Below are 13,764 nucleotides of genomic sequence, written 5' to 3'. Positions count from 1 at the left end.
TTCCACCCTTATAACAGGTAATGGAAATCATAATACACAATCCAAACAAGAAAACTGTAATATTCCTATTACTCCTCGATAACAGAAGTCGTAACAACAGAACAGGAGGCGGGACCGACATCCGACTTGTGTGGCGTCTGCGTAGTAACTGACTGTGTGGCGAAGTATAGTGTATCTCATGTGAACGGCACCATCTAGCAGACAAGTGATTTGCTGAAGTAAAATCAGTATTCTTAACCATTCATTCCTTTTTCTGATAAACTGTAGGGCCCACTTTTTTTTTTAAATGTTTTATTAATAATTACAAAGCACCAAGCCACACAGTCATATTTGGTTTTAGTAACCTCACACTGGATGCAAGCCCCAATGTGAGGTTAGTAAATAAGGGTTGGCAACCCTGGTCAGGGTAAACATCCTTCCAGCTGATGGAAAAATGCCAGTCAAACATTGCCAGTTTTGCAAGCAGTAGAGGCACCATGGCAACTCCACCATCTACCAAAGGGGTTCCTCTGGACTATGAACAAAAGAATACCTGACTGAGCTTATAGCAGATAAGCCAGCTTTTAATAAGTCCTATGGCTTCAGTATTATGAATGAGAAGGCCAAGGCATGAAGGGAAGTAACACAGGCTTTCAACCTCTACTACCCATTAGTAGAGGCAAAAACTGACTGTCAACTTCTCTAAGCATGGAAATACATAGGAAAAAACACTAATGTATCACTAAGTGAACAAGATCATAAAAGAAACATTAGTTTTTATTTTTTACCTCTCAACACTCGATCCCTACAGGAACTAATGATTTACAATAAAAATGAAAAACAGATTAATACAAAAACAGACTGAAACCTATCAGCAATAGGTAGTTTTGTCCTTACAAATAAGTAACACAGTAGTAACAGTCACTGGCAATTGGCTACTGCTCACCTTTGGCCATCAGCTGGCTATCACACCCCACCACCTACCTATCTTAATGAAACTAGAAATGTAACTAAACTAACTTAACCTAACCAGACTAATCTAACCCAACCAAACCAACCTAACTAAACTAATCTAATCAGACTAAAACTAACCTAACCTAACTAAATTTTAAAAATTGCTGTCAGTATTATAGATAATTTGTGGTGGGTATATATGATCAAATTACTCAAAGTGAGAAGCTCTATCTGATGAGGGTAAGAAAAGCCATGGTGAGACTGTTGAAAGAATGAAATAATGCTGGAACTTGTCAGGTAGTGGACGCTGGACAGTAAACAATCCATAATTCTTGGGCTGCAAATTAATGCATTCTCCCAAATGCACCCAAATGCAGCATTTTGAACCCCTAACTATATCAGTTAAGATGTATATAATTTTTCTTTTGCATAGTAACACTTTGGTATATTTTCATATTTTTAACATAACTTTGTTGTATAGGACTAGTATCACTGGTGTTTGTTGTTGGGGAGGGGTAGTTCACATTAAGATTTCCAATATGATTTCCTGGGGTTTGGTCAGCCTAACCTGAAGCACAGAGCTGGAACAATGCTTTAAAAAATCCAAAATGGTTACATTAGTAATAATAAATCCAATCACCATATTTTTTAAAAATATACCCAGAATTTCCTGTGTGTTTCTGTATTTCTTCTATTCTATGACCTGAACTCTTTCCTGAGGGAGGTTTCAAGACTTTTATTATCCAATTTCTTATCATTTTTGATCACTATTTAGGGACTAGCACCCCAGTGGGCTTTCTCTCTCTCTCTCTCTCTCTCTCTCTCTCTCTCTCTCTCTCTCTCTCTCTCTCTCTCTCTCTCTCTCTCTCTCTCTCTCTCTCTCTCTCTCTCTCTCTCTCTCTCTCTCTCTCTCTCTCTCATTTTTGTTGCTGCTGGCTAGTATCCCTCTTATTCCTTTTACATAAAATAAAAAAATAAAAAATGTGGGTATTGTGGCAAGTGGAAGAGAGTTGTCATTGCTATACACCCACCTGTTTTTCAAACAAAGGAATAATAGAGATGTATAACCCCTGATGACATTCATCCCGGTGCATTGCTCAGTCATATCAACCCTGAGGATTTAACTGGATGATTATATTATGGTCATTTAAGACATGTTATGCAGTCTAAGCAAGGGCTATTGTGGCAGACAGCAACAGAATTCTCACTGCATCTGTCTAGTTATGTTATATTCTACATTCTCCTTTAGACATCTTCTCAGCAATTCTATATTATATGTGCTACACATTAGTTTGTTGATTTTGGCATCATATATTTTAGTGAAAAATTATGTTTGAAGATGTTATGGGAACCACTATTTTAACATGTGTTTTTCTATGGAAGTATGAATCTTAACTGCTCATATCCTTAAAACCTTCCTGTATTATCTTAGTTGATGATTATAGTGAAGATTTAGTTCAAGATCAGTGCTCACAGCCATTTTTCACTTTAACGCTGCTACCACTCATAAAAAAGTATCAACACCCCAGGTTCAGATGAAATGCATTGTCTTTGGGTCAGTTGGTAACATTGGCAAGCTTGTTTGCTTCACAGTAATGGTAGAGTTGCCATGTATACTGTATAATGGTGTAGGTGGTATATGTTTGTACCTGGTATCTCTCACACCAGTAGCACTAACATATCTGTGTCATTTCCCATAAATCATAGTCATTGTCTTATAATATTTCCTTACACTAGTACAGTGCTTATACTTTTTTATCAGGGAACCTTTACTTATTAATTTCTTAGAAAAAATAATGTATAAACTATGATATATAAAGTTTTCTATTTAACTAATGGATTAATTGTATATTTTATCCTTATACTGGGTGTTGTATAAAATATGCAAATTTTTAATTGGCAGGAAACAAATACAATGTACAAGTGGAAGTTATGGATGTCAGCATATGTATTGGTGAACTCAACTGTGATTACATCAGACGGAGGTTTGCTGGCAAGGAAATTGGGATTTTGGGTAAGTTGAAAAAAAAATTCCTTATAAGCTGTAGTAAATATATGCCGTGCAGGCAGAGGTGTGGTCAGAAATATAATTTGGTGAGGGGAGGGTCAAATTGACTACAGTAAGCATAAGAGATGTAAAACATACTGCACTTCACCATGTGCTCTGATGTATCACTAAATTCTTGGGTAATGTGAAAGCTGTTGTAGTGACATGGGACTCATGATGATGATGCCCAGTGATGCTGCTTAAAAGAAAGAAAAAATTAAGGGGCTGTCTGTTTTTTGTAATCATTATTATCCATTTTTTTGCCATGATATTTTTTGTGGGAAGTTAAATTAAGTATATAAATATGTGCTGTGGTCAGAAAGTCCCTCCATACACCCATTTTAATGACTGTCTCCCACCTCCTTCAGAATGGTATTTTTAGATCTATCGCCTACAATTTCTATTGTAAGGACACATAATTCATGTGTGGGAAAGGCCATTCTTTGATATTTGGCATAACTGGCTTTTCTTTTATTTTGCTTCATTTGTCAAGGGTGAATTCTTTTTCAAAGGTACAGTAACTTTTTTCTTTAGAATTTCCAGAAAAAAATATGGAAATTTTTTATTTCATAAAACTTGAAAATATTTCTGTTAGATTAAAAACTGACAGTCTACTTTCTCATGGTATTTGTTTTTCATTAAAACTGACGTATAAGTGGCTGATCAGATAGCTTTCAAAGTTTAAAAACATATTTTGAGAATACTTTGCAAGATTGGTTTCCTGGCCTATAGCGTCAGTTTCTATATATAATTACCATATTTTCTTGAGTATAGGTCAGTCTCAAGTATAGGTCAACCTCTGATTTCTTGGCAGAAAATTAGTATTTTATAGTATACCTTGTTTACTATATAGGGCAGCAAACTCTTGCATTTAATGAAAAAATAACTTAACCTTGGAATGTTGGTAGTTGAATGACAAGTTATAGTATTTCAAATCATCACATTTTATGGGAATAAGAGAGAGAGAGAGAGAGAGAGAGAGAGAGAGAGAGAGAGAGAGAGAGAGAGAGAGAGAGAGAGAGAGAGAGAGAGAGAGACCTGCTTCTCCCTCCTTGTTCAGTCAGATCATTAAGGTATGAAATATTTGTCCTCACACACACACACACACACACACACACACACACACCCGCTGTACCACAGTACCTAGAAGGAAATAAAGTGATAATAAAGCAACAATTTGGATTTAGGAGAGGGAAATCGTGTGTTATTAACTTACTGAGTTTTTAATCTAGACTGGTGGATATAATGCAAGAAAGAGATGGATGGGCAGATTGTGTTTATTTAGACCTGAAGAAGGCCTTCGATAAAGTGCCACACAGGAAATTGTTGTGTAAGTTGAAGCATAATGGTGGGCTAAGGGGGCGCCTGTTGAAATGGATGGAAAATTTCTTGACAAACAGAGATAAAAAATCATCATGGAGGGAAGTCATAAGTGGAGTACCCCAAGGCTCAGTACTTGCACCAGTCATGTTTGCAATTTATATAAATGATATGACAGAAAGTGTGAACAGCTACATGAGCCTTTTTTGCGGATGATGCAAAGTTGCTGAAGAAAATTGAGAGTGCAGAGGACTGTGGAATATTACAAGACCTGAATAAGATATCAGAGTAGAGTTATAGATGGAAAATGGAATTTAATTTAAAGAAGTGTAAAGGAATAGAATTTGGAAAAAAGTACAAGAAGAGTAAAAGGAAATTATGTGTTGAATGGTGTAAGGTTGAGTGAAGCAGAAGAGGAAAAGGATCTCGGTGTTACAGTGACTGGGAACCTGACCCCGGAGAGACACATTAGCAAAATTACAGGAGAAACCTATAACTTGTTGAGAAGAATAAGGCAGGCCTTTGCATTTATGGATGAAGGGATGGTCAGGAAGATGATCGTGTCGCTGATAAGACCTAGACTAGAATATGCAGTAGCAGTGTGGTCGCCATACAAGAAAAAGGATATAAGGAAGTTGGAGAGAGTTCAGAGAGCAGCTACGAAGATGGTACCAAATATCAGGGACTTGTCATATGAAGAGAGACTGGCAAAGATACATCTACCAACATTGGAAAAGAGGAGAGAAAGGGGAGACTTGATTGCAATATATAAAGCATATGAGGGAGTAGAGTAGGTGGACTGGAGCGACTTAATGGTTTGGGATACACGGGACACTAGAGGACATGGAAAGAGGCCGAAGAGGAGTGCTTGTAGAAGAGATGTCAAAAGGTATAGTTTCCCATATAGAAGTATTGATGTATGGAACAGTCTGGATGAGGAGATAGTAAATGCAGAAAGTATACATGGATTCAAGGCTAAGTTGGATATTAAAAGATATTGAGATGGGACAGCACGAGCATAGCTCTTTTCCCATAAAGTACAACTAGGTAAATACAACTAGGTAGGTAAATACACACGCACACACGTCGTCGAGTAAACAAGCAGCTATCCAAGCTCCAGCAGAGTAAGATTTTGTTTGACCACGGCCACCACTAGGAGCCTAGAATGTGTTCCCAGGTAGGAGCTGTGCTCAAGTAGTGTTGTCCTGTCTCCAGAAATAAATAAATAATGGAAAAATTTAAGTCATAACAGAGGTAATAAAATGAGTAAAAGCTCCAGCAAGGCAGATGCCATAGGTGGGAGCTGAGTGTTGCCAACAGGGTCACCATTACCAGGATTTGAGGAAGATAATGAATTAAATGATAAAATGCAAGGAAGGAAAGTGGTTTTGATGGAAGGGATGATCAGTGACCTCATTGAAAGAGTGAAAAAATTAGAAAAAAAACATTACCTGGAAGAGGATAACAAAGAATTGAAAACACTATGTGCTGATCTAAAAACAAAATTGAAGGAAAACAATGATATTGTTAAAAAACAGGAAAATGAAGTGATAGGGATGAAAAGTGAACATCAATTCTGGAGGAAGGGAAAAAGAGGAAGAAAAAGTTAACTTTACAGAAATCATAGAAGCACAAAAGAAGGAAAAGACAAATTTAAGTAAGGAAATTGTGAAAGTGATCAAACAGAAGGAATCGATGGTAAGGGACACAGTGGACAAAAAGAAATGTATTATTATATATGGATTAAAAGAGAAAACAGAGCCAGTAAGATACAAGAGGGAAAGAGAACAAAAAAAGGTAACAGAGGACATTGTAAAAAATATACAGAGAGAAGGGGAGGACTGGATAAGTGAAATTGAGGAAATACATAGATTGGGGAAGTATATAGAAGGAGGAGAACGACCACTGAAAGTAAAATTTAGGGCACAAACAACAGCCATGGAAGTGATATCGAATGCATGGAAACTGGACAAGACAGAGCAATACAGGAAAGTTTAGATAAAGAGGGACATGAATGAGGAGGAGAGACTCAAGGTAAGTGATCTAATAAAAGAACCAAAGGCAAAAAACAAGAACAGAACAGAGGAAGAGAAAAAAGTTTTATTGGAAGGTAAAAGACGAGAGGCTCAGGAACGAAAAGAATAGAAAATGTAAATAATGTATGGAAAAATAAAAAGTAGACAGTGGCATATACAAATATAAATGGTTTAATATCAACATTGCGAGGATTGAATAATTATATTAAGATAAAGCAGCCCAACATCATGGGTATTACTGAAGTTAAACTAAATGAGACAACAGAAAATATAAGAATTGGTAATAGTAATTGTAATGTGTGGACAAAACATAGAAATAATAAGAAAGGGGGAGGAGTCATGTTACTTACAAAGAAGAGTATAACAGTGGAAGAGGTTGAAATAGGAGAAGGAATGGCGGAAGTAATTAGAATTCAAACAAAAAGGAAAGGAGAAGGAAGAAGAGATTTTGCAGTGGCTTATGTATCCCAAAATACAAATGCATGGACAAATGCAAAATAAATGCATGGACACAAGAGGATTATAAATTATTGTTAAGAGATACTAATAACTGTTTGGAGAGAATACTGGCAGAGAGTAATAATATAACACTTATGGGTGACTTTAATTGCAAGGAGGTATGCTGGGAAGAGTGGACCACAGATGGGGGAGAAGAGTCATGGGGATATATGCTTCTAAATTTAATAATGACAAATACTATGACCCAATGGATTGGAGAAAATACAAGATTTGGGGGTAATGAAGAGACATCAAGGCTAGACTTGGTGTTTATAAAGGAAATGGAGATCACTGAAGGAATAAATTATCAGTGCCCACTAGGTAAAAGTGACCATCTGTTAATTGAATTCAGTATAGGCAGTGGTCCAATGGAAAATAGGAATGAAATTTACAAGAATGGAAGATATAATTACAGGAAAGCAGATTTTATCAGGTTGAGGGAATATTTTGCTGAGGCTAAATGGAAACAACTGTTCACGCCAAGCAGTACACAGGAAAAGTGAGACATATTCATGGAAATTTATAATGAAGGGGTCAGTAGATATGTACCAAAGATCAAAACAAAGGAAGTAAAAAAGAAAAAAGACTGGTTTAATATGAGATGTATAACAGCAAGAAAAGAAAAAGAAGCAGCATGGAATAGATGGAGAAAAAAAGGAGGAAGTGAGAAATGGGAAGATTTCAAGAAGGCAAGAAATTAATTTATCAGAATCCCGAGAGATGAAGAAGGGAATTATGAGAAAGATAAAGTTAACAAATGCAAAGATGAGCTGAATTTATTCTTCAGATATGTGAATGGGAAGATGAAAAACAGGCAAACAATAGATAAATTAACGAAAGATGAAATTACATATGAAGATACACAGTTACAAGCGGAATTAATGAACAAGTGCTTCCAGTCAGTATTTACCAAAGAAAACAGACTTGAAGGAGAAAGAGCATGGCACAGAGACAATGTGATGAGAGAAATACAGGTGGACATAAGTGAAATTAAAAAGATTATGAAAGATTTGGGTGTAAATAAGGCTCAAGGACCAGATGGAGTGTCCAATTGGATACTTAAGGAATGTTGTGAACAACATTTCTAAACCAAACTTCTTGTCCTATCCACTCCTACTCTGATGATACCACCCTGCACTTTTCCACGTCTTTTCATAGACATCCAACCCTTCAGGAGGTAAACATTTCAAGCAGGGAAGCCACAGAACGCTTGACTTCTGATCTTTCTAAAATTTCTGATTGGGGCAGAGCAAACTTGGTACAGTAAAATCCCTCTCATCCGGTATTCAAGTATCTGGCAGCTTCAAGTATCCGGCACATTTTTCCCTGAGCCCTAAAATTAATAAAAAATCAATGTGTACTCATAAAATCAATTAAAATTCCTGCGCGAGGCATACTTTGTCCCCTCACCACCAGAGCACACTGCTTTGCGCCACCCGCGGCCCACTGCACTGTGTTTACTCAGTGACTCAGTCCTGCGTGTGCATTGTTTATCGCCTGACGCCTTCATCATGCCTAAAGTTGTAGAAAAGAGGAAGCATGTTGTGCTTACACTTAAGCAGCTGATCAGATCAGCTGCTGATTAAGATCAGCTGATCTTTGTTATGGTAAGATCCGTGAGTGTAGGGTGGTGATTGTGGACATAATTTCACTTCTATTCAAGTATCCAGCAATATTCAAGTGTCCGGCATGTTGGCGGTCCCATTGATGCCGGATAAGAGGGATTTTACTGTATTGTTCAATGCCTCAAAAACTCAATTCCTCCATCTATCAACTCGACACAACCTTCCAGACAACTATCCTCTCTTCTTCAATGACACTCTACTGTCCCCCTCTTCTACACTGAACATCCTCAGTCTGTCCTTTACTTATAATCTGAACTGGAAACTTCACATCTCATCTCTAGCTAAAACAGCTTCTATGAAGTTAGGCGTTCTGAGACGTCTCCGCCAGTTTTTCTCACCCCCCAGCTGCTAACTATGTACAAGGGCCTTATCCATCCTGGAGTATGCTTCACATGTCTGGGGGGGTTCCACTCATACTGCTCTTCTAGACAGGGTGGAATCAAAAGCTTTTCGTCTCATCAACTCCGCTCCTCTAACTGACTGTCTTCAGCCTCTCTCACCGCCACAATGTTGCATCTCTAGCTGTCTTCCTAAAAAAAGTCTGTCCTAAAAAAAGCATTTGATAAGGTACCACACCAGAGACTGCTATGGAAAATTCAAAATATAGGGGGTTTGCAAGGAAACACACTGAATTGGATTACAGACTTCTTGAGGGTTAGAGAAATGAGAACTGTAATGAAGGGAGAAAAATCCAAATGGTGTAGAGTTACAAGTGAGTACCACAGGGGACAGTCTTAGCCCCTGTAATGTTTCTGGTGCATGTCAATGATATGGTGGATGAGGTTGACAGTTATATAAGTCTGTTTTCAGACAATGCAAAATTATTGAAAAGAGTGGAAAACAATATAGATTGTGAAAGAAAGATCTAAATAAGATATATAAATGGAGTAAGAAATGGGAAATGGAATTCAATGCAAAGAAATGCAAGGTGATGGAATTAGGAAAAAGCAAAAGAAGATTGACAAGTTCCTACACTATGGGAGAAGTGGAAATTAAGAAAACCAAAACTTGGGAATTACAATAAGTGATAATTTATCACCAGTAAAACATGTAAATAAAATAGTTGAGGAAACTTTTGATTTACTAAGAAAGATGAAAGGGGCATTTCCTTATATGGATGAAGAAATGATGAAAAAGTTGATGGAATATGTGATTCGACCAAAACTGGAATATGCCACAATTGTTTGGTCACCCCATAATATAAAGAAAATAAGTAAAATAGAAAGGATCCAAAGAGCTGCAACCAAATTGGTACCAAGTTTGAGAGATTTAACCTATGAAGAAAGATTAAGGAGATTGAAGCTTCCATCATTACAAGAGAGAAGAGAAAGAGGAGACCTGATTGCTATATTCAGAGCTTTAAAGGGTAAGGATCAAGTTGATAAAGAAGACTTGTTTGTTTGGGACACAAGAGGACATGGAGTGAAATTGAAGAAAACAGCAAGTAGAAGAGATGTCAAGAAATATGGCTTCCCAAATAGAAGCATAGAAATATGGAACAACTTAGATGAAACAGTGGTACAAGCAAAAAATATTCATGGATTTAGAGTTAAGCTGGATGCTTATAAATATGGAGACAGGACAGCACGAGCATAGCTCTTTTCCTGTAAAACACAACTAGGTAAACTAGGTAAATACACACACACACACACACACACACACACACACACTCAATGAACCCCCAGTTCATCACAGGGTTATGTTTCAAAGGCACCTGTGAAGTACTAAAATCTGATATGTTGACTGGTTCAAGAAAAAAAAAAAAAAAGAAACTGCTAATTAAACCACTCACATCCTTGTGGCAGTAATGGTGATTAACCACCAACTCAGTGAATTAGGAACATGCACTATGTGCACAACACAACAATCAACACCACCAACCCAACAATAACCAAAATGTTTGTATAACACTTACATAATACACCAGACCATCACTACAAGGATAACAGCCCACACTCGTCGACTGATGACAAAAACCTGCTTTTGCACAATTGTCCAACCCAACCGCTACCCAACAATAACAGCAATGTACAGCACTCACCAGTGGTGGCTCGTATATAGGCACTGCGGAACTGCAGCACCCCTATTTCCACTCAATATTATTGATAACATTCAATATAGTGAGTACTTTTTTTCTTTAATTCTTTCTTTATAATTATTTATTATATAATCCTTAGCTTAATGTCAGTAGCCATCCCCTAGTTTATGAAAAAATACAAAAATCCTTGTATAGAACTGTGCGCTTCACAGTTCCAGCGACACAGTGTTTGGCTGTTGTGTGTATGCTCACATGTCCTAGATAGGAAGCTGCATGCTAGAGAGAGAGAGCACTGTGGCTCATGCAGTGCTGACCCTGGTGTGCTAGTGGAAGGTAGTGTTTCTTTTTTGGATTTTGTTTTTAAATGAATGGATCAAGTTTGAACTATAACAATTTAGGCTATTAGTAAGTAAAGAATGTTTGATTTTATTCTGTTTAGGATTTTATCAAGTTTATCTATAAATTTTCTTTTTATATGTTTGTTTCCTTTTACACAATATCAAAACAATGGCTAAAAATTTTCTGAAGTAGTACCCCCACTAATTTTAGCTAAGAGCTGCCACTGGCACTCACACAAACATGACAAACTGCCGCCAACCCAAGTACACCAACCCACAGTGCGAGAGTGGCAATGAAAATTACCGCTTACACAGCCAACCAACCAGCATCAGCATCAGCAATAAAGTGGGATTTCTCACATTGTTAAAATAATTAGGTTCCAGTGAAAAAAAAAAAGTGAAAAAGTGAACCAGTGATAACTGAACCATGATAAACTGGGTGTTTACTGTATACAGTAAAATCCCTTTCATCCAGCATTCGAGTATCCGGCAGCTTCAAGTATCCGGCACATTTTTCCCCGAGCCTTAAAATCAATAAAAAAACAATGTGTACTCATAAAATCAATTAAAATTCCTGCGCGAGGCATATTTTGTCCCCTCGCCACCAGAGCGCACTGCTTCGCGCCACCCACAGCCCACTGTACTGTGTTTACTCAGTGACTCAGTCCCTCGTGTGCACTGTTTATCACCTGACGCCTTCATCATGCCTAAAGTTGTAGAAAAGAGGAAGCGTGTCATGCTTACACTTAAGCAGTATATATATATACACACACACACACACACACACACACACACACACACACACACACACACACACACACACACACACACACACACACACACACACACACACACACACACACACAAGGGGGCTTCAAAAAGTTCGTGGAAAAAGGACTATGAAAAAAAGGTGTCAGTTATGATGTTTATTTTTCAACATTTGCTCCATTAAGGTCAAAACACTTCTGGAAACATTGATACTAACCTTTAAGTCCCTCTTAGTAAAACTGTGGGTCATGTGATCTGAACCATGTCAGATCAGTTCTTTTTACATCTTCAACTGATGGAAAATTGGTACCTTTCAATGATTTTTTTACGTTTGGAAACAAAAAGAAGTCGGATGGGGCTACATTTGGGCTGTAAGAGGGATGTCGGATGATTTCCCATCAAAATTCACATAGCGCAGCTCTTGTCTGTTGACTGCTGTGAGCGGGTGCATTGTCATGGTGGAAGAGGACACGTTGATGCAGCTTACCAGAGGGTTTTTCTGAGATTTTTTTGGACACTTTTCTCAAAATGCATTCATAATAAGCAGATGTAATTGTTTTCTTGTTTTCAAGGAAGTCAACCAGCAAAATCCCCTCTGCATCCCAGAAAACAGTGGTCGTGACCTTTCCTCTTGAACGCTCAGATCTTGCTTTGACTACTGCATTTCCACCCTGGGGCAGCCACTGCTTTGATTGAATTTTGTCCTCAGGATCATACTGGTAGACCTGTGTTTCATCCCCTGTCACAATTCTCTGCAGAAAAACTTCCAAGTCCTCATCCAGCTTGTTTAAAATTTCCATTGAAAGATCTGCCCTTGTTTGCTGCTGATCTGGGTGCAACAACCTAGGGACCCATCGAGTGGAAAGCTTGCTTAGCCCCAAACTCTCCACCAGAATTGTGTGTGCAGAACCCATAGAGATGTTGAGTGAGTCTTCTACTGATTCAGTGGTTATTCGTCTATCCTTTTCCATCATGTCGCAAACAGCAATGTTTTTCTCACAAGCTGACATTGATGGCCTGCCACTGCGTGGCTCATCTTCAATTTCGTTTCTTCCACTTCTAAACCAACTTATCCATTTGTAGGTTGTTGATTTCTTTGGGGCATTGTCATCATAAACTTGTTTCAGAGCGTCATTGATTTGCCTATTCTCCCAACCGAGTTTCACTATGAATTTAATGTTTGTTCTGGTCTCAATTTTGGTGGGTTCCATGCTGCTTGAATGGTGCCTGCCTTCCAACTGGCAGCAATGCATTATTACCTGCATTTAAGGGTTTATGTTTGAACATGTTATAACACGATACAAGAATGTTTAGGTGCATTGAAATCAAAATCTTTCCATATAATTTTTAGCTATGGATTTTTTCCATGAACTTTTCTTAAGTTCCCTCGTGCATATATATATATATATATATATATATATATATATATATATATATATATATATATATATATATATATATATATATATATGTAATGAGTGCAAAACTAGGGCACAGTTAACCTACCTTAATTAGGCTCACCAAGCACTCACCACAAGAACCCACTGATTAATTTAAACCTCCTGCTTAGGTTCACAGAAACCCGGGCCACAATTTAAAAATTTAATGGTTGAGTACATAATAAAGAAAACACAAATGAGTACATAATAAAGAAAGCACAAATAAAATATGAGTGCTTAACACTCTTAGAGGCCACACTGCTGGCACTCCAAAATACCTGATCCCATGAGAAAATGGGTAAATCCACATACAAATAAACAGGAGAAATAAACACTTCACGCACCAACACAAGAAATGTTATATGCCACTGACACTGTCCCACCCTAACCAGTACCCCCAGGACCCTCACACCCTATAGGCCCAACCGCACACCGACCCAACGCGCTGAAGGTACGCCACTACCACTACCCTGAAGTACTGCAGCTCTTCCTCCATGCACGGCGGTACTAACACCATAGCAGCCAGGGACAGCAAGTTCCTCACTGCAGCCTCCTTAGTTCATAGTATCTGCTACGGTGCCACCTCACTGACGTCCCACAGCACACTGCCAAGACCAAACTCCTGCCAACCAAGCGTACAAATCACCACCCTATCTCCCAATAATGTCCCCCAATGTACACTGTTTCACCATGAAAGAATACAACAAATCCCAATAACATAC

At 38.0% G+C, this 13,764-nt stretch overlaps 1 protein-coding gene across 3 annotated transcripts in view; it reads left to right on the top strand.

Moving 5' to 3' along the window:
* Positions 1-13,764, top strand: part of LOC135099748 (inactive hydroxysteroid dehydrogenase-like protein 1) — a 145,431-nt gene that overhangs the window by 86,353 nt on the left and 45,314 nt on the right. For all 3 annotated transcript variants that reach the window (XM_064002254.1, XM_064002253.1, XM_064002255.1), the window contains exon 4: positions 2,837-2,947. In XM_064002254.1, the coding sequence (XP_063858324.1) occupies positions 2,837-2,947 (111 nt within the window). The remainder of the gene's footprint in view (positions 1-2,836; positions 2,948-13,764) is intronic.

Source organism: Scylla paramamosain, chromosome 4 (assembly GCF_035594125.1).
Source record: "Scylla paramamosain isolate STU-SP2022 chromosome 4, ASM3559412v1, whole genome shotgun sequence".
Taxonomy (NCBI): Eukaryota; Metazoa; Arthropoda; class Malacostraca; order Decapoda; family Portunidae; genus Scylla; species Scylla paramamosain.
The sequence above is the reverse complement of the archived record's forward strand: the minus strand, read 5'-3'. Positions and strand labels throughout refer to the sequence as shown.